The sequence below is a fragment of the Tinamus guttatus genome, unplaced genomic scaffold (genome assembly GCF_059628265.1).
Source record: "Tinamus guttatus ecotype Peru unplaced genomic scaffold, ASM5962826v1 Tinamus_guttatus_pri_ptg000227l, whole genome shotgun sequence".
NCBI classification, from domain to species: domain Eukaryota; kingdom Metazoa; phylum Chordata; class Aves; order Tinamiformes; family Tinamidae; genus Tinamus; species Tinamus guttatus.
The window spans coordinates 3,847,928-3,870,355 of record NW_028288761.1 but is presented as its reverse complement, the minus strand read 5'-3'; the positions used below and the strand labels follow the sequence as shown (position 1 = coordinate 3,870,355).

At 38.6% G+C, this 22,428-nt stretch overlaps 1 protein-coding gene across 20 annotated transcripts in view; it reads right to left on the bottom strand.

The window, feature by feature from the left end:
• Positions 1-22,428, bottom strand: part of DLG1 (discs large MAGUK scaffold protein 1) — a 123,289-nt gene that overhangs the window by 24,613 nt on the left and 76,248 nt on the right. For all 20 annotated transcript variants that reach the window (XM_088525570.1, XM_088525554.1, XM_088525556.1 and 17 more), the window contains 9 exons: positions 21,885-21,938; positions 19,517-19,567; positions 18,755-18,879; positions 16,210-16,379; positions 15,412-15,548; positions 14,870-15,014; positions 10,295-10,421; positions 7,852-8,008; positions 6,665-6,767 (listed from right to left, as the gene is read on the bottom strand). In XM_088525570.1, coding sequence (XP_088381696.1) covers positions 6,665-6,767; positions 7,852-8,008; positions 10,295-10,421; positions 14,870-15,014; positions 15,412-15,548; positions 16,210-16,379; positions 18,755-18,879; positions 19,517-19,567; positions 21,885-21,938 — 1,069 coding nt within the window. The remainder of the gene's footprint in view (positions 1-6,664; positions 6,768-7,851; positions 8,009-10,294; positions 10,422-14,869; positions 15,015-15,411; positions 15,549-16,209; positions 16,380-18,754; positions 18,880-19,516; positions 19,568-21,884; positions 21,939-22,428) is intronic.

Here is a 22,428-nt window from a genome sequence, read left to right as displayed (position 1 = left end):
TTCTAACATATGAGGTTTTTTTTCCAGTATGAAAGAAAAGTAAGGATGGAAAACATTAGGTAATCCAAGCATTTTCTTGTGCTACCACCTGTTCACACTCTAAAATATCTGTAGTTCTTCACACCAACTGTCAGAAAAGACTTGTAAGTTTCAGTTAAGAAAGTTGTCTCATCTTGCAAGAATCAGATTTTCTCCAGTACAGTAGGTAAAGCAGCACTTACAGGGGAAACTATTGCTTAGTACTGCTCTATTCTATTTCATTGTAAATATTACCTGCACGTTGCTGCTGCTGCTTTCTAGAGTAACTCAATTTCTCTCATCAGACCTCCTGGGAAATAAGTGATAAATAAGAGACAGGGGCATCTATAGCAGTAAGCAGGAGAGTACTTTCTACAGAGAGGCTCCTGACATAGCAGAAAAAAAAAATCAAAAGAAACTAATAGGGCTGCAACATAGAAGGTTCTAATGTTCAAGAAAAAAGGGTACCAAGAAGTGCCGCATTCAGAAGCTTAAAACCCTGCACAGTTGGAACGTGCCGAGTCCCTTCACAGTTTACTGATGGAGAACAAACTGAGAATTTGAACTCTGCTTCTGTTTCCAAGAACTTGTGTAAGAACTGGATGGACAAGTGCGTCAAACCATCACCAAGTCTAGAGCCAAAAAGTAGGCCTTTAAAGTCCTGAAAAGTTTGATATTAAACAGAGTGAAACTGAAACGAATGCTGGAAATGGAAAACCAGACAAGACTCTTGATAGCATCAGAAGACCAGCCAGGGTGGCATGCAGAGGATCAGCACCACCCCTGCTGACCAACAGACACGTGGCCTAATCAGCCATGGTTGAGCTTGGGCACTGCAAAGCGAAGTGGGGGCTCCGTGTAGCTCTGTGATTAGGAAGAGTTGGACAGTAGTTGTCTTCAGCACCTTCCATTAAAGAACAGTGATGTCATGTGACAGCATATGAAATGTAGAAAAATAGTTGCAGGAGAACAGGCAGAAAAGTGACCACAGCTGCTCTGCCTTATGTGCTCTGCAGCAGAGGACAGGGACAGCCAGCAGCTGGTAGCAAGACTGGAATTCCCCACAGGAGGCTTGTACCAGATATGTGACCCATGTGAAGTAAAACAGTATTTCCTTTTACAGAAACACACCTAAGAATGTAATGTTTTGAAACAATCTCTTCAGTAATACCTTACTGTCCTTCCTGTTTATTAAACACAGAAAAGATGCAAAGAAATTGCAGAGAAAGAGTATCAAAGTATGAAGAAAGATCAGAAGAACAATGGTAATGTTTTAGTTTAGTGAGATTTTTCCAAAGTTTCCAACAAGTTTACTGGTGGGATAGCACTTACAGTCATAACACGAAGCCACGGCAAGCAGAGGATGTGCTGCTTCAGTTAACAACATTCACACAGCAGCAATACTCCCCCACTCCTCCAAGCAAAAATAAACTCAATTCTGATTTGCATCTATTTGATTGTTAGGAATGTCAGGTACTTACATCTAGGTTCAAGTCTATATCCTAAAATTACCGTTGATAAGCAGATGCTGCAGAACTAGGTAAAAAAAACTGTTTTTTTCTGTCTGCAGGTATACCAAGCAGCAGAAAAAAAGAGGAGGGATTGATTCAGAAATCTCGGAAGGCTCCTCTGCTGCACAATCCCTAAAGTGATATTGCCTAGAAAACTACAAATACTTCCAAATAACTTCTACTTTAACAGAATCCAAATTTTAAGAGAAAAGGTCTGAGCAGTGAAATACTCATGACCATCTATCTCATGAGCAAAATAAGGACAGCGCTAGACAGACGTACAGGCATTAGTCTATATAGAAGGGAAGGACAATCCATTTGGTATGGACCACACATCCTAGCAAAGAGGAGCAAAGGAGTAGCAGACTACCACAAGGGATGGAAATTTAAGAGGCAAGAGCACAGAAGGAAAAAAAAAAAGTCACAGAAAGGAGGAGGTGGGAGTCACAAGAAACAGATGGCAGCAAGGCACTGAGAAACAGAGATTCTCATATATACTGAGCTGCTAAGAGCCTGAAAATGTTCCCTTCAATTAAAAAAAAAAAAAATATATATATATATATATATACACACTCCTTGCTTCCCTTCTTCCCATCTGTCTGTGGGAAGCCCTCTTTCAGCAGGCCTCGGTAGGATCTGTCAAAGCAGGTCTCCTATGATGAGAGCTGTCTACTGTTCTTCTTTTTTACTCTCAAGATATTCAAAATTTTCTGTCATGCTGCCTACAGACCATGAGAAACGGAGCCCTGCAGTCAGTTATGACGACCATCACACTGATCTAGTATTGATCTTCCATCTGTTTTCAGGTCTAGGCTTATGTAGCAAGACTGGCTCATTTGATGTCTAGCATGGCACATAGCAAAGCAAAATGTATTTGAGCTTTAGTTTTGCGTCTCTTGATTACTTATAACATTTTTGACAAATCCATAGGTACCACTCATGTTTTGCACACCCCTTTCTGCCAAAGGGCTACACGAATCTTTGCACAGAGGCTGTGGTGTATACCACGCTTAGCACAATTACACTAAAAAAGAAAATATTAAAATGTATGGATTAAAAAGCAGTCATGAAACATTCTAGAGGAGCAATTCATCTGCTTCATGGCTAGTCTCTTTATACTAACATGAACCAAGAGAGACTGCAATACATTGCACACACTTCTGGTGGCTTTTACACATCCTGGTGTGTAATGAGCTTTTACTTCATTCATCACTTGAAAAGACCAGGCCGCAGAATTTCAAAACAGTCAGAAAAATAGTATTTAATTGAGAATGCTTTACACAAACATGGCAAAATTCACAATGAGAATAGGTCTAGTCACTGCTGAAGACTTTTTCCCCTGCTCTCTTAAGAGCTGAAGTGAAGTTTTAAAGGATTAAAAACATGTCTAAATCGCCTTATGGTAATGTCTGGCAACACTATTTATAACAGAAGCCTTTTTATAATCTTAATGGGACAGATTTTAAAGGTACTTTAACTAGCTAACCTGGATTACTTACAAAAGAGTAGATCCAGGTACAAAACAAGCAAAAAAAAAAAAAAAAAAAAAAAAAAAAAAGGAACACGTAAGATGGCCTTCCCCATAATAGGGTAAACTGAGATATTCCGGGAGTTTTCCATTTTGTGAAACCAGGGTGCTCTGATCTTATCAATCACTCTTGGTTAGGATCCACATTCTCAGCTAAAAGCAAATCAAGCTCATTATTAGATACGAAGCAAAAACAAAACCTTAGTTTTGTAAAGAAGCCATTATTGGTTACTCTGGCTGGAGTTCTATAAAAGCAGAACTTAGAAGACAGTTCAGGAAAAATGCTCAGAAAATAATCTTAGCTTGTATGTATGAAAGTGGTAGCAGTTTCCAGAGATTAAGTTATTTCAGTTGTTTCAAGTGTCACCAGAAAACAGTGCAGAGATGAAATGACACGAACAGAAAAACTGACCCAATACTGGCCAATGAAAACAAGATCCAACAAAGCTTTTTCTTTTTAACTTTTTCTTTTAAGAGTCATTTTTTTCTTTAAGAGACAAGCATGTAAAATGTTAAGTTGTTATACTGGAATCTTTTTCAGTAGATACATTCCTCCAAAAGAAAAATACATCATTTGGTTTACAGAGCATCAGGAATTTTGATTAAACTATTGTACTGTATTGAATACATTTTCCACAGAGAATTATTTACAAAACTCTCAGTTTAACAAATCTGAGAAAGCATGCATAAGCTGCATGCATATGAACAATACAATCTCCGAAGCAGCATTTCTACAAAAAACTTCAATCTTCTCTGGAGGACTTGGCTTCACTTTTTCCCGATTTCACTGATCTGCCCAGTCACTTAAGGGGCCGGGCTAATCCGATCGCCTGCCTCGCTTCCCTTTCGAAAGGCAGAGCAGATGTACCACGATGGGATTCATCAGCTGAACTACAAAAGGAAGATGAATGCTGATTTTAAATTCCAAACAGGCACCTGAAAACCCACACTAGGAAAGACTGCAATCTTCATTACAACTATGCTTTTATTGTGATACATCAAGTGGATCCTAGAGAAAAGGAAGGTGCTGCTACCCCTTCCTATCATGACATGTCTATCTGAATTTTGCCTCGGTTTTGGGAAAAGTCTCAGGTGAACCATGAATGAACACTGATGACAACACTTGCTGCCTACAACCACATGTTTTCTCTTCCAAGATTGCTCAATTAACATAAATGTAATTAGCAGTATATAAAATGGGTACTTAACTACCCAGTTCTAATCTGGAATAACTAAGGAAAAATTAATTTTGCAGGTAAAACTAACGCCTGGCCCAAGCAGGAGAAACAGACTCAAACTAAGACAATGAAATAAGAACAACTGCAAGTTCCCCAGCACTTCTGCAAAGTGCCCCCACCTCCCAGGCTCCTGTTCTCCCAAAATGGACGTTGCTCTGCAGCACCCAGCCCTAGCAGGTCCATCAAACCTACTGGTCTCTGCTACTACTGAGATGTATTTATATCTGTATTATATATGTATATATAGATATATAGATAGATCTATATGTATATTTATATATAAAAACATTTATATACAAATTATAAATAAATATACATATGTACCACAAAAGTATGTATAGGTACAACTTAGTCCATGAAAAACAATTTACAGTAATAGATCTCAGGTCTCGTACGTTATATGCTGTATTATGCAGCAGAAGTCAAACAGCTCCAGAAGTCGTATCTGATGAGAGGCTCTTCTGTAAACAGAAAAATGCCTTCACATTTCCTATTTGGCATTTAGCTATGCCAAAGAGGGGTGGTAAGTTGCTGAAATTTCATTTAGTATAATAGAAAACTTTTGTAAACTATCTACAAATATAATTAGAATTCTTCAGCGAAAACTAAACATGCCCAAAAGGACAATCTTAGAAATGAGACTGCAGCTGTTTTAAATTCATTCTGTAACTAAGAAAGACTTCTGATACTTTAGGGAAAAAGACTGGCCATTATGTGATTTGAACTCTGGTATAATGAAAGTAGTATCATTTATTAGCCTACTTTGAGTCCAGCAGGTACTATTTGGTAAAGCATGTTATCTCCCTGGATTTGAGGAGACTGAGATACAGAAAACACCATCCTTGGCACGGCGGGGTTTCATCCTCCCCTCATCCCCAAATATTAATGTTTTTCCCAGATTATTTGGACTTTTCTGTGAATCTTTTCCAAGATCCTCTCTTCCCAGAGCCCGCAGGTAAAAGACAAGCAGGGAATTTCTGATACAATTAATGTGGTAGAATGTTACAGCATAAATCAGCATTCCCATCAAATCTATGAACATAAAAGCTGTCATGTGCAATTTCCAGGAGTGATGTGAGATGGTCCCAAATGTCTTCCAAATGCTCTTATCATAGTGAATCTATTTACTCAGTTATAATGAGCACTGATGGATGTCTAGAGTCTCCTTGATCTGTCCTAGCTGTCAGCATCTTTTACTAAAACCCTCCTGGAACCGTGCACATAAGGAACACACATGAACGATGCAAGCAGTTATAGCTGACGCTCAAATCAACTGACGTATTCCCTCTTTGCAAAGGTATCTGGGAAACACTGAAGATGAACAATAATTTTATGAACTGCACTTGCTTACTTTTTTTTATTTTTCAACCTTTACTTGAATGGCATAAAATTAGATATACATAGATCACTTCCTAAGGTAACTGAAAAAAGTGAGAGGAAAAACATGAGTAGCTATAACTTAGAAAATCTGAAGACCTACTACATGCATATTTACCAAATACATTCAACATGAAGATTAGCAGGATAATAATTTTTATTTAGAAAATCCAATAAACTAGACTGAGTTGCTTGCCTCTAATGGATACAAATCTTTAAGGAAATAATCTTTCTTTACTGCTCCCTAAGTTATGAATAGTAAGTATTTGATCCAAGTTACTTTCCACACCAGACCCAAAAGAAGCTGATAGCTGAAGGTACCCTCATCTTCTCTCCCTGACTGAAAGTCAGATATTAGTAGAGCTCTAGAGACACGCTGTCCGTGTGCCGAAAATGAGCTAATATCATTTGGCGTCTGCAGAACCCACAAAGATTAGGATATTCAGTATTAACTGCAGGCTAATCTGATCAGAAGAAATTACTGGATAAACACCAGCTCAGAATGAAACAGAGGAACAAAATCCTGACTGTTTCCTTAGGCAGCTAAATCAATGCAACAGAAAAGATACTAATCTTTTATCTTTCTGCTGCCAAGAAGGGAAAAAGAAAATACCCAAACAACAATGGGAAGATGAAGACAATAACAGAAACCACAACGATGTTTCTCTGAAGTTCTGGATTTTCTGGCCTGTTTTTCACTGGCATTACAGTGTGTTGACTTTTACCAAAAAAGTCTAACTTCTGAAGATGACCAAAGCAAGCACAAAAATGAACAAGTTGCGGCATCAACTCTGGCAGATGTGTCTATCTGGTCACTTGTAATTATGCTAAGAGAGGCTATATATATAGGACCTATATATATTGTATGATACAGTTTCTTCTTTCCTTTGAACAGGGATTAGGCAATGGCAGGTGGAGGACACTACAGCTCCTCTTCCCTCGAGTTTCAAATCCTAAAAGTGAAACTCGAACACGCACAGAAACTCTCTTACCTTCTGGACGGTACTGAGCAACAATAGTTACTGCTTGGCCTGCATTCTTCAGGGCTGCTGCTGCTTGTTCATGGGTTGCTGCTTTGAGGTCTACCCCATTTACCTACGAATAATACCAAAAAACCCTTTTTTTAAATTTATCATTAACATGGAATATAGCCACATGAACAAGAATTAACTGAATAAAAATCAGTTTCCATGACACATGAGATCCCCCCCTTTACAACATTACAATCCAGTTAACGCAAACAAGGATTATTGATCCAAATAAACCATCACAAGAAACCACTGCAACACACCTAACATAGCACTTCACAAATTTGTATGATTACACCCAATCATCTTGCTTAAGACCTCCATTCTTTTTAACAACACACACAGAAAAATACTCTGTGGTCACCCTCTCTACTTTCCTTAACAGCCCCTTAGGAAATTCCTGAGCCAAATCTTAGCTACAGACCACTAGATTCAAAAGACAGAGACAACCCTCATCTTCCATGGAATTGCCTAGCATCATTTTCAGTGTATCAGATATAAAAATGTTGCGGGGGGGAGGGGGAGGGAAGAAAAAGAAACCACAAAAAGAAAATCCCCACACACAAAGCAGAACCACCCCCCAAAACACAGACCAACCTCAGTATCAGCATTTTAACAGTAGCAGAGCCAATTTTTTTTTCCTCTTAAATAGCTACCAAATCACATCTTTATTCTTCATAAACTAAATCATTTTAAGAAAAACAAAATGTGTAAAAGCTTTACACATCTCGGTACGAGCAAACAGAACAGGCTCTCAGGCAGGGCGAGAAGGGTCTTGCTGTGCTTACCAGGGAGCTCAGCAGCTACTGCAGAGAGCAGAGCACCATCTTTCCCACACTACTGACAAATATCTCTACCTTGTTAAAAGGTTTGTTTCTAAAGGCTGAAACCTCTTAATTTAGGCATATGCACCCTGACTACCAGACTTGGAACAAACATCTTTGAGGTAGGAAAGTGCTATTTTCATCAAGTTATAGATAAAAGATATAGACAGACAAAAGCTTCAAAGATAGCTTGAAATATAGCGGTTACTGTTCCATTGTCCCAAATTTAGCATAGTTAATGAGATTCTTCTGCATATAATCCATCTTAATATGCAGGAAGAGGGTGATTTTTCTAAGTAATAAAGAAGCAGCAGCAAGGAATCCTACTGAAATTATACGATCTCCTTTCCTAAGCTCTCCACTCAGGTCAGCAGGCCCTCCAGCAAGGATGAAAGAGATGAAAATTCCTTCTCCATCTTCTCCTCCAACAATGTTGAAACCAAGACCTGTTGATCCTCGATGAAGGACAACTTTTCTAGGCTCCCTGGAGTAAAAAAATAAAAATAAAATAAAATAAAAACACATACACACACACACAGAGTCTTGGTCACTAGTTATGAATAAAATAATGAATTAACAGCTCAAGAGCCTTATTATAGCTTGGTATTACTCTTCCGGGCACTGTTCATCATCTTTCCCCCTCCAAAGTGACATGGGGCAGAGCTATAACATGGCTATGACCCAACAGAAGAAGTGTGCGACTACCTCACACCTGTAGAAAACTCCAGACCCACATTCTTTCCCATAATATCATAGAAGGTTTGGCCTAGATGCCTTTATCTCAATTTCCTCCCTTGTACAATACTTAAAGAGGTACTACAACTCTAATCTCATTATTCATACAGCATTTTAACTCCAAAGGGAGAATTTTACAGTCTAAAATTAGCATGACATGCATCATTTGTTTAGTGTTCACCAAGACAAACTTCTTACATAACTCATGTACACTGAATAATCTTAAATAGATTTAAAAACTTAAAAAGTGAAGCTACTCCTATTATTTAATATTGATTATAGAAGCAAAGCACTCATACAATTTTAATGACAGCCTCAAGTTCACTGCATATGCATATCTCAATGCCACATGAAATGATGCATTATTTCTCAGTTCATTAAAGTACACTAAGCCACTACAGAATTCCCTGTCAAGTGAATGATACATATAAGCATAACAACCAATAAAAATTCCTTTCTAAAACTTAAAGAAAGGATTATTTTGGAAAAGCATGTCCTTGTCCGTTTCATTACGGTTGATCAAGCAGTAAATATAGCCAACAAAAGTTGAAGAACTACACATACACTCTTTCCAATATCAGAATTTACTGCTTTCCTAAATACATTTGCAACTTATTTACAGCAACTGCAGCTGAAAAATAAACAAAAGACTTAAACCAAGTTGTTTGATTTATTTTATAAAATCCCTGCCTGCCCTGGATGAGGAAAGGAAAGAAAAAATACTCAAGAGGCTAAATCATTAGGTAAGTTCACCTTCAGTGGAGAAAATGAAAAATATCTAACCTGCTACTCCATCCACTGAATGAAAAGCATGGATAGTTCTGGAAGCCAATGAACAATTTCTAATATTTAACCACAGTAACTGTGTACTGCATTTAAAAAAGCACTGGAGAGCACTAAAGAACAACTGAGACATTAATTATTACTTTTTAGGATGTGCTAAAAGGTCCGCAATAAACAGAACAATCACATCCATACCTTAGTTTGATCTTTGAAAATATTTTTAAAGTGTTTGAAATGTTTTTAAAGTGACTCTTTGATCAGCATTCCCACACAAGGAAGGTGAGAAAGTATTTAAGGGAAAAACACCTGAAGCCTTCTCCAGGTAGCTCTAGATTCCAGAAGAAACCTAAAGGGTTTCTTTACAGCAGTTTTAGAAGAATGAAATAAACTCAAGCTCAGTAACGCTGTCAGCAGGACTGAGTCACCTTGGCTAATGTGTCCGCCTACCCACAAGGGTAAAATAACTATGAAAACCCATATCCAAGCCTTTCTCATCTCCCAACACACTAGAAATAATCCTCTAAATTATCAGGCCATGTATATTCCAAGCTTGGGCAGATCCTGCCTCAAACTTGACTGTTATCTGTATCAGATGGCAGTAGGACACTGTTTAGTTACCACATTCTGAAAATGCAGCTTAACATCTCTATACTTAGAGAACAGAGGGGTAACAAAATTAGAAAAACCTCACTTGAACAGTGATGGTAAACAAAAGATTAATACAATCTCCTATCAAATCAGTGAAGGAAGAGTCTACTAATAGAAAAAGATTAAGAGCTTTCCAGCCTTTTTGGATTTAATAATCCATCAAAATAAAACCCCTTCTGTAACAACAAAAAAATCTCTTGATTTAAATTAAGCAGTAATCATTAACCCGCGATAAATTCAGAACACAAATGCCTCATTTCTGGCCTGAACCAAACTGCTTAGAGGGCGCCCTCCTGAATGGAGCTAGGAGCTTTGTGGAATGACCCCACAGTCAGCACCACACTACCTGAAGTCACAGCTATCATTTCTGCTCTGGTCACCCCAAAAATCTCAGTCAACTCTTGAAGCACTTGGGCAACGTCTTCTGGCTTTAATCTTATTCTCAGGATCATATCATATACAAAAAGAGTTTTCCTCCTTTGATCCGTACTTGTGCTAGGAGACCACAGATTTACATTTATTTCTTCTTTAGCATCTTGCCCACAGACGCAAATTGGGAGCTTTTCTGGCCGAGGAGTCCGACGGGCAGCTCGTGGCTCCTTACCTGGTGATCTCCTCGTCGCCGAGCATGCCCTTGGGAATGGGGGAGTAGCGTCCCGGCGACGCCGGCGGCAGCGGCTGCCCCAGGTAGGCGGATGACGCGATGTGGTTGTCCACTGGCTGCGAGTAGGCTTCAAAAGGGCAGGGGGACAGACAGGCAGGGAGAAAAACAGTGAAAAAGAACTCGAGGAAGTGTAAAACAGTCTCAAACTGCATCTCACTTGCAGATGGAATGTAAACATTTAAATGATACGTTAAAAATACCATATTTTTAAGATACTCTATCACGCTGCACATTCTACGTTCTCCTCGCACTTGAAATCAGCAAGCAAATTTTGAGGTCTGACTATGCTTTATACAGAAGAGATGTTTTTTTGAAATGAGAAACGCTAAATATTTGCAGGAGAACAAAGACTGGAAAGTTAATCGGTTTTTCAATTATGTTTAACTTAACTGAATTTAATTTAAAATTTCATTTTCTCAGAGTGTTGTCACAGCTTCAAAAAAAATTTAAAAAAATTTTAAAGCCTCTTCCTTTGCAATGCTTTGGTACAGACAAGGCAGACAGGTTTTGCACCTTAAAGACTCCAGCTGATGCAAAGCACACTACAGTGCCAGGCAGGACAAGTGTGGAAGCAGCTAGGAGGGTGCAGGTTATTTCTGGGTTGGACACATCCATGCTTTGCAGCTATTCAGACCTAGTCATAGTGTGACAGGTCACACTATCTCCTAACACAAAGTGTATCGTACAACTGAAAATCGGTGTGGGTGCTTCAGGCCAAGACTGCATTAGACAAGAACAGAACAGAGCAAGTCTGTGGAATTAAATAGCTGGTCTTGACAACTTGCTAGGTAGACTGTTGGGCTGGAGGAGGAAGGGCTACTGAAGGCCTGTTAGGGATTGTAATGCTCCCAGGTTGCATTTTCTAGCTTAGTTTCATCTAAAATTATTTGAACATGGGTCTTCAGCAAAGCAAACCTTTCTGAAGAAGGCAATTCTGCAATGAAAAGAATCAAGGATCCTTCTTCACAAAAGGAAGTAATCCAAGAATTAATTATTCTAGTACTTGACAATTTAATTTAGATTATGTAACTACAACTTTTGGAGGACTATTTTCTGCGTTTAAGGAAACACTAAAAGCATTCTAAGACACGAGTTGTACAAGTTCCCCGGCTCCTCAGCACCGCAGGCAACCTGTGAGCACCCAGGCTGCGCGGAACCTGTGGCCAGCAGCGCGGAACACGAGGGAAGCTCCCCAGGCAAAGAGCCACAGCGCGTCGCGCACTGCGCGCAGCTCCCACCTACCTTCCCAATTAGAAGCTTCTGCAATTCCCCTTCAATGCCTTATTTTTCATAGGTAGCTCACCATTACGACTACCAGTTAAGACTGAAGGAAAGCTAAAAGAGTCTGATCATTGTTTTCTCTTTACAAGAAACCTTGTAATTTAAGGGTGGTTTTGCTCTATCAGACACCTTATCAGAAAGGCTATAGAACAGGCTCAGGGGTTAGTGCACAATTAAAGGGAACCCTAACCCAGCCCTTCTCGCCTCACTAAAAACTAAAAAATAAAAAAGAAGAAAAAAAATCCCACAGCTGGGAAAATAAAAGACCTCAATGGGATTGAGGACACTCAAAAAAAAAAAAAAAAAAAAAAAAAAAAAAAAAAAAAGGCAGCATTCAGTGGGGAGACTTTGACAATAACCAGTGCTTTTCAAGATGCGGGATTCATGCTGACCTCACACTCACTGAGACACGGGTTGCTTTTGGTAGCAGCTGTAATGCATGGGCACTTCCCTCTCGGTCCTTGTGTCCTCTGCAAGGCCTTGAAGGCAGCAGATTCTGCTCCCTTATTCTGCATGTGTCTGGGACAGGACACAGCTTATCCACGCACTGACAGCAGCTCCTGACAGCTCACAGTCCCTGTCTGAAGTTGTTCTCTTTTGACCACAGTGGGATCTGTGCAGCACTGATATTCTCACTGATTACTAAAGAGTGCAGCAGCACAGATCTGCCTCGCAAAAATTTGTAATAGAAAATATGCTTCTTTTAAAATACCTGAAACTGTATTACATTCAGAAACGTATGCACCATTTAATATCATATACTCATACATTTAAAATTGTATCTTTTTACCACATAAATAAATTCAGCTATCAAGTAATTTAACAAATTATTATTTTAGACCTCTTGACTATTGCACATCAGCACTGGCTACATCCTGTTAATGAAGTTCTACCTGTGCTAAGCATTTTGCAAAGTTGAGTCATTTTCCAGAGTTAGCATTCTCCAGCACTACGGAAGCTAACATACAAGAAACTGTTTTGGATGAGCAGAAAATTACAAGCATAAGATTAACTTGATAATTTATATTATAGCTGAAGCAACAGAAAAGTCACACTCTTGAAGAGAATTTCCATTTCCAAATCCACTCTCCCTTGACATAATTCTACACCGAAAGATGATGAAAACTTCCTTATTATCTGCAAACTGAAGAGACCAATCTTGAGTACACTCTCTAAAGTGTGAAATAAAATAAGAATTTTATTGCAATTTTCTGTTATTATATACTCTTCTCTTCCCATATTTATGTCACTTAAGAAAAAAGGAATTTATGCCTCCACCCAGAAAACTGATTATACCTCCCCTGCAGCATTCTGAAACTTCTTATTGCACTGTGAAAATAACCGTACCAATGCACACAGAGACAGACAATAATGTAATAATCCAACACGGACTAGTAGTCAAAAATGCATCATTCATACTGCCTTCAAGGAGGGCCTGTAAGGGAAATAAGTCCTTCTGGTCTGTCAAAAAGATGTAGATGTTTTTCTGAGTTTGATATTCTAAAGTAAGTACCGCGCAGTTAAAGTTTTACTTTAACAGGAAGTTCTGGACATGCTTAGTGATGGCTGACTAAAAAACCTGAAAAGCATTTAGACCAGTAAATTACTTCACTGGTAATTCCTGGGCTGATTTTTATTGACCAACATTTGTGAACAGATTACTGCAGTAATTTAAATTCCCTTGATGACTTGCTACAGCAGACTAACAGGATTATCAGCCACATAAGACAGCTGGATGACATCAATCCATAGGTCCATCCACTGTGGACTGCATTGATGCTCTTCTTCCACAGACAAGTAACAGAGCTTTTATGGAATTTCTACGTTTCCAATACTGGAAGATCTCATTTTTCAGTCTACAAAAACTGGATGCCGCAGCAGAGAACAGCACTCAAATGGCAACGTGCCCAGAAATAACAGTCTTCCATGAACTGTGTTCTACATGAGTCATAAAATGGAGATTCTTGTAAAGTATCTGTATAAGCTAGCATACTTCAAGGGGGAAAACAAATCCTACTGAGATGACAATCAGAAACAGGGCAAACAATCAGCTATTGCAGCCTGTCAAGAGCTAGATGAAGCTTTCAGCACCCACACGCTGCACACTTTGAAGCGTAGCCGTCTTCAGAGCCATAGCCCATAGCCACAAGCCACGCTTCTCACACACACTGCAATTGGGATGGGATCTGCTGAATGCTCAGGAATCAGACAGCTCCAGGTCCGCTTTAATGACGACTTTGACATTCGTTTCCCTCAAAGCAGCCGGAAACTGTTCATTAGCTGTGATAAATACCAAGTGACTGAGGACAGTTTTCTGCCCCAGGTGCACACAATGAAACACACAGGAGGATTTGCAAGCTTCCTGACAGGCATTGCCATAAACCACAACCTCGGGAACTTCTTGATCAAATGTCCCTGGACTTGAGGACACCAACCTCACTACAGAAATGTCACATTTCAAATGATTTGAGTGGCCACGTGGATTCCATGGGGCCATCTCTTGCGCCATCTGAACACGTGACAAAACTGTGCTTTTGCATAGCCAGTGCTTTTACTATAGGAGCTGTAAAAGAAAAATGAGTTTACAGAAAGCCTAGCTACTAGACTTTGTGAATCTGGTGCCCAAGAAGTTCTGCCTCGAACACTCTTTAGCTCTCACTTTTAAATACAGAGCACAACCATAAACACAGAGAGTGAGGCAGCTCCAGAGGCAAACCTACACCAATTCTGGGAGAAAGTGTGAAGACAAAGAAACCCTCACTTTGATGTTCTGTGGATTCTTGAATGAACTCTTGTGTTCACACAAGTTACGATCAGTGCAGGCTGCAACATGTCCTGCTGAGCAGACAGTACAGCCTCGAGCCTGGCGACAGGTACTGATCACCCCTAGTTGTTTCTGATAAAATAATTTTTTTTTTTCTTTTCAACAGGGACAGCCTGTGCAGTAAGCAGCCTAGGCACATACTGATGCGGTATAGAGAGGTTTTCATCTCAGCAGAACTTGTACAAAATGAGCATGTCCATTGGCAGCCTCTGTGTAGGTTTAGGAGATAGAGTAGCAAAAGGAATACTACTTTAGGAAAGGACCGAATTCTTAAAAACTTGAATAAGACAGGAATTTGAAGGACAAAAATATGAAGAAAGGTAGCAAACACATTTCTGAACAGCTGCAGGTAAGTCTTTAAAGGGAAATAAATATGTAGAAGAACCAAGTCAAAGAAAAACTAAACTTACAGTTTGTGATGTCTGGTGGGGCATAACTATCATTCATGAACATACTGGTGGGCTTTGCAACTTTCAGATAAACAAAGTCAGATGTGTTTTTTAAGGCAGTCACTGCTTCTTCATGAGTAACTTCTTCTAAGCAAACACTGTTCACCTAAAGAAGAAAAAATAAACATATTTTCAGTTTAAAAGTGATAGCTTTTGACATGATGCTCAATGTAGAAGTGAAAAACAATCTTATTGCAGGCTGCTTTACATTTCAGGCATTTAGACTCTAGAAACTAACAGCCAACATCAGTAATATGTTGATTAATACAGGTTTTTGCATGAAGCACTGTGCTGAGGTACACATTTCAAACTTCCTGAAACGACTATGGACCACAGTGCAGATTTAATTTTATCACTGATTTTGTGGAAGAGTGATATCTTAATGACTTCTACAATAAAATCTGCCAGCTCCACTGACAGGTAGCTTCACTATCAAGTGCATCACACTCTCCTGTGAAACCTGCAAGTGAACGCTCATAAAAGAAACTGCAACTCTAACTTACAGCTAAAAGTTTGTCTCCAATCTGAAGTTTGCCATCCTTATGGGCCGCTCCTCCCTCTATGATTTTGGTTACATAGATGCTGTTGTCTCCAGGTATATGTTGATTTCCTACACCACCAGCAATACTGAAACCAAGACCTGCATGAAAATGAAGCAAGTACTCAAGAAATCTTTTAGCATTCACTAGACTCTTAAAATGAAAAAACAATGCTCCTGTATCGCATATATACAGAACTGTTTATATATTCACATATGTTTATATATATATAAAGGAGTCAGCTGAATAAACACTTTGCCAGCGAACTTCTTGATTTTCCAGAATATTCTAAAAAGAGCAGTAATATTTAGAGTTTTGACAACAAAACTAACTGATTTAGTTCATGTCTTGTGAAATACATACACAGCAGCTAAAGCAGCAGTATTTATAACTGCAGAGCTATTTTCCACCATTTCCACTTACAAAAAGGCAAGAATATTATTTCCTAAATGTTTTTAATCTCCCAAGATTTTTCTAGATATTTCACCTGAAATAAGGTAGTTATTTAAAAACTAAATAACAATAGGAACATAATTGAGCTACCCATTTTTACTACTTGAAAGAAAAACATGCACTCTACAGGAACAGTATTACAGCAAGCATGCATGAGAATGCAGGAGTGTTTGAGGGGCTATGGTCTTACCTTCTTTATTTTGCATTTCAGAGCTTCATACACAAGGTACTGCTTTATTTTGACAAAAAGACATTCTAAAATCAACTCTATCTGGCTTATGGAACACAAGCCTTATACTTCTTACATACCTTTAGGGCCTTTTACAAGTTTTATCTCCACTATTTTTTCTGTGACTGGTTTTCTCCTTTTAACATACAATCGTACAATTGATCCTGCTTCTTTCAAGGCTTCAACTGCTTTGCTGTGCGTCACATCACGAACATCCACCTCGTTTACTCGTAGAATACAATCATTAACCCTAGAGACAGCAGTGTTCACAGTCAGCTGCTGTATGGTAGCACACTGGACACATTAGAACCATCATAGTACTTATCTCAAATACACTAATAAACACATTAACACAGTAAGATGTATAGAATTTTCTTTGAAATTATACAGAGTCAAAAGAAGGCTTTAAAACTAATTATTAGTGCAGTAGTTATTGCATAAAAAAGTAACCAGAAAACATTTAAATTTACCATTTTGTCCACAATTGAAATGCATGTGTTTCAACTTAGAGTGCTTTAATCAGAGCTTTGCTTAAGGTACCTTTTGTTTGGGAGTATCAGAAGCTTAAGTCAGGAACTAAGAGGGATACAATGAGAAGACACTGGTTCTAAACCAAGATACAAACAAATGAACTTCCTGCGCTGCCTTCCTGTGTTTCACAAGTTTTGTGCAAGTGCTGGCTTTCTACTTCATTCAGCCAGCTGCTGAATTCCTCCTGCTATTAAGAGTTATAAAGGAGTACCATATCACAACTAAATAAGAGAGAGAGGACAGAGAAGGCAAACTATTGATTTGAACAAAAATTATGCCTTTCAAAGATGTGCTACCTGAAAACTTGAAACACAGAATGATGATATCAGAGTACTATTATTCATCACAATTAATTTACTGATTAGGTAATCTGTACATAGATACCAAGAGCTACCTGCCCTACACGTTCAACTTTTTCCCTCATTAATAATCAGTTAGAGTAGAAACTTTTTCATTTTGAAGTTTATCACAGAAATGGACAAGATCTGGCAATACAAAATAATTTTAAAAGATGACACGAATTTTATTTTGGAATACACTGACCCAATCTGATCAAACTGCATTTAAATGCCAGGTTTGATTACTATATTTGGGCAGGGACCATATAAACTGTACCAGAGAAATATATTAAAACAAACGTGAAACATGCATCAGTGATCAAAACAGAAAGATTTGAGTTGTCTTTTACAAAGCAGTAAAAAAACAAGAATATAACTACTCCAAAGAGGGAAACAAATTACAAAAGTGGTCTTAAGTGAGGGAAATGATCTGTTAGTATTTCCTCTCCTTTGTTCCTATCAGCAGTCTTTCAGGAAGCATTCTAAGACAATGTAGTGAAGGAATATTAGCCATGAGCATCAATGCCACTTGAGGCAGGCAAGTCCAAAACTCCTTTCCAAATACAAGTATCAGTCACTCGGCGATGCAGTGTGCATCTACAGCTGCCCAATCCTCAGCAGTGCCAGCTTTGTGGCACTGACATTCTGACAGGATTCCCCAGCCAGTGCTCCCCTGCCTTCCAGCACTGCCAGGAGCCTATCTGAGCACCACCTCAAAGCAGCCCTGCTCTACAGCAGGTCACTCAAGACAGATGTAGCACCAGGCTACCCTGTCACCCCAGGGATGCAGGTGCCTCAGAACTAATCCTTCCGGATACTCTATCCGGGACTTGCCAGAAGTCCTAACCAGACTGCTGAAATGCATCTTCCCCACTGCATTCTTTCTATCTCCTCTGCTAAAACTAATCTTAATTCATGCAGTATTTAAAATTGTGCTGTGACAACAAAATACAAGCTTATTCAGCGAGCGCATTAGTATTAAGTCACATAAACATTAACTAGTACAAGACCTGAACTCTCCAGTGGAGGTAGAAGAACCAGCATACAAGAAAAAAGGAGGGTAAAAACATGGTGGATGCTCTCCAGCACTGCCTGCTGTTAGCAATAGCTCATCCAACCATTTCTGCTTGGAGCTCACCATTTTGATGGATTCTACAATCTCTGCACAATTTATAAAGTGAGACAGGAAACATCTATAACCTACTTAGAGAAATACAATGTAAACTTGGATTCAGTACAGCTTAAAAATGAAGTGCATGAGGGAAAAATAATAATGAAGAAAGTTATCTTAAACTGGTAGAAGAAAGTCATTTAAAGATGCTTAAAGATGCAGAACAATCCACTACTGAGGTCCCATCAGGACTCAGTAGTTTCATCAGAACTAGAAGATTTAAACGTACATTTGCAGTACCAGAGGCATGGGGAGTGCAATCAAACATACCCCATCATCATTTAAGTGGTATTGATAAACTGTACAAATTACTTCCTGGGGAAGGGCACATTCAAAAGCACAACATCAAAAGTTCACCAAATTAAGGATTATAGAGCATTTGGCAAAATCAATGTATACCACAGAACAGAGAAGTTCACTTAACTACGGATTTATTGGATTAAAAAAAACAACTTGAGTATTTTCATTATTTATTTAAATAATAAAAACTTAAAAGTTTTATGTGATATCATAAACTGAAATCTAGAAATGTTTATTCTTCTGATTGATAAAAAAATAGCAATACAACACAAAAACATATCATACCGTAATCTTCCATCCTGAGCAGCTGCACCCCCAGCTATAATTTTTGTAATGAAAATGCTTGCATCATCCCCAATATGTGGGTTATCTGTTCCACCTGCAATGCTAAAGCCAAGTCCTGAATTTCCCTAAAGAAAGGAAAAAACATTTTTATGAGGGGAAAATAAGATGATCCTTTTCTAATAAAAGTTAATATGTTTGATTCAATACAATACCAAATTTCTATAATCTTTAACTGACAAAAGTCATAAAAGCCATCATTAAAAAACAGCTGACATTTTTGCTGCTACCCTTGCTCCTGTCAAAAAGTTTGTTTTTCAGTAAACATCTAAAGGGCCTGTGCCCCTCAAAAACACTACAGAAGAGCAGCTTCAGGATTTCTGGCAACTTACATTTGTCCTAATTGTCAATAAAGCACACACAGACTGAACTAACTGCAGTTTTGTTATCAACACAATATCAAACCACCATTATATTGCAATAAAGATCTGAGGGCAAAAGTCTCTCTCCCTTCCATATATCTATATATATATATATATATCTGTGTGTGTGTGTGTGTGTGTGTTCATTCAACATTGCATGTGATTTTTTTTTCATTTAGGGTAAATAATTTACCTAAAAAATAAATAACTTTTGGATTGCCTTTTAACAGCATACTATCAATAGGGTTTCTTCTTCTTCTTTTTTTTTTTTTTTTTTTTTAAATATTTAAATATCATGAGCCCAATTTCAAAACAGAGTACAGGAAGATGTTTGGTATATTACCCTTTCAAGAGTAATTTCTTCATACTCATAATCTGCATCTGTGCCATTGACCTAGAACGAAAGAAAAGGTTATTTTACACTTTACACAATTTTGTTAGGCTGGAAACTCACTCCCATCAAATGCCAACTGATTCCCACTGCTCAGAGCTCTAGAAAAGGACTGTGATTTTCCCATTCTGCTCTACATTAATTATCAGACATCCCTCTTTTCCCCAACTTTATCTCTCTGTACTGCAATTTAAACCACATCCATTCTAGACATAGCAGATTATTATCTTCCTCTTGCCCCAGCACCTCAAATATGGTCTGTCCTTAATAGCTTGTCCAATGGAAGGGGAAAAAAAAAAAAAAAGATATCTTGCTTTTAACATGATATTTCTCTTTTCAAAAAGAGAAAAGGTCCTGTCCTTATGAATACATGAAAAATATTACACACAAAAACATGTGCTAACTGACCCAGTCATCTAGTATTACAGCATCTGGGAAATGGTTCAGGATGACTGATCAGTGTGTGGCTTCCCTTCCTTCCCTCTGCCCCCAGAGCTGGAATATTGGCCATTAAACACAGCTGTACTTAGGGCCACCAGGTGAAACAGAAGGGGAAAAGCCAACCCTATTACAGCTAAGCACTCTCTCATCTATTCCTATTAACAAAACTCTGCAATCGGTTTTTAAAGTACAACATAAAAAGAAGCAAAATAAGTTCTTCAATATTTTCAGCTTTTGCGTTAGCTCAGTTTTATAGACCTCCCTTTTTAAATTTACCTTCACAGTGATTCTACTTAACGAACAAAAACACAAGCAGGAGCAAAGATGCATCAAATGATAAAAAACAGAGTCCTGTAAAACATTTTGCCAGTTTTGTAGTGCTCCCAGGTCTACTGAGGCAAGCTTTACCTGAAGGGAATTTTCCTGGATGAAAGGAGGTTCCTGTACTTCTGCTCTAACTATGTTACCATGAAAATCCAGCAACTTCCTTTGACTATGAAGACCTATTTAAAACTCAGCAAAACATGTTTAGAAATTTTTCACTTGTATTGACATGGAAATGCTGCCTAAAAAGTTGACTTGGATGGCATGGCTGGTCTTTTTGCATGCTACCAACCAGAGTTGTATATGTATTTCCTTGGGCTTTTACAAAGGATTAAAAAAAGCAGGCTTATTTGTGTTATTATTTTCCAACGCAGTATGAGCTTACGTGACAGGGTACTTGCTCAGCAGCTTTACAGTCCAGATAGCTGGACAGTGAGGACTGTGTTCTGACCATTTGTCCCTTACTGACTTTTTTTTTTTTTTTCTTTTTTCAACAGGAAAAAAAAAATGTTTATTTCCTAAGATTTTGCTTATTCTTGATTCTGATCTCGCAGGAATTATTTTACACATCACCTAACATCTCCATAACCTACATGGCAGTGAACCTGGAAGGCATCGCTTTACTCATCCTGCTATCATTACATAGCAGGTTAGATTACAGATGGCTACGGGATTGTTTGTTTTACCTTCACTGTAAACTGATAACTCCAGGATCCTATGATTTCAAGTGTCAATTCGTTTTGTTAGTTCAAACTTCCTTTCTAGCTTCTATTAGCTACTGTCCTCCCAGTGTCCCTATCAGATGGAGCTATTTGAAATGCGATTTTTTTTAATTCAATTTTTTCCTCAATTTAACATTTGTGTGTAGAAGGAGACACCTCAGTCAACACTCTCCTAAATCTCCCTTGCATCACATCAGTAGAGCATCCCCAGCTGCTGGGATCCTTTTAGTCAGAGGTAACTTCATTCATGGCCTTGAGTCTTTGAGTCTAACCTTCAAGCTAACCCTGTCACTGTACCTGTCTTTTTATTCTCCTATTTAATCTGTTCATTCATGCTTTTGTCTGTCTTGAGACCCTGGAGCTTCCTTCAAGCGATGTTTACAAGCAGCAATGCTTTTTACAAAGAAAACATTGATTCTCCTTTACTTGCTAATACCAGTTCCTAAAGCAAATTCAAAATAAAGGAGCTAGTACAGATACCAACACTGTGTTTAGAAAAGCAACAGGAAAGTGGGATACAAATATCTACAGTTAAGAAGGTTTTCTGAAAACTGCAACCGAAGTGACCTGTTAAGTACCGATCGTTACCGAAGGTGAACTCAGTATCCAAACAGCTACATTTTGTGCTGTCCACACAGCGCTACTCATGGAACCTTCCCTAGGAATCTGCCGCATTTTTTTCTTGAAACATGATTTTAGATAAACATTAAGATATTTGAAGCAACTGTGCCTTGTAAAAGAGGCAAAGCAGGCTTTATTAATCAGTAACAGACCCAGACAAGTATACATACTAAATATTACATAAAGTTGCGATTGAAAGGAGACAAGCTTACGTATGTTGAAGACTCCAAGGAATCTGTATTCACCAATACTGGAGGGGGATTTGCCTTTAAAAGACAAACAAATATTATAAAAGAGAAAACAATTCTGAAATGGAAAATTATCCACTATTCCATGTGCTTAGTTTCTCAAAGTTCTGTTAGGATGCAGCCTTAACTAGAAGAATCTGAAAAACTGACCTCTTCTGCAACTTGTTCTCAGCCTCTTGACCTGTGCCCAGTTCTTTCACCCCACAAAAGCTGCCATTCAAAACTGCATCTGCCACATCCAGAGTTCACAGCTTTCTACAGTACTTTTTAATTGCTTATACTCAGGTGTGTCCAAGAACAGAGGTAGTCCCTGCAGGTGCCTGTAGGAGCCCCAAGGCACTTGCCACTTGGCTCCTGCTGATCTGCTTTAACCCGGCCCCATCCATGGGCACAGGCACTGCCCCAGCTGTGCTGGGGCAAACAGCAAATAAAAACAAATAAGAGTAACAGGCAGCTACATCCTTCCTGCCTTCATCCAGGACAGAATGGCTCCACCTAAAAGCATCAA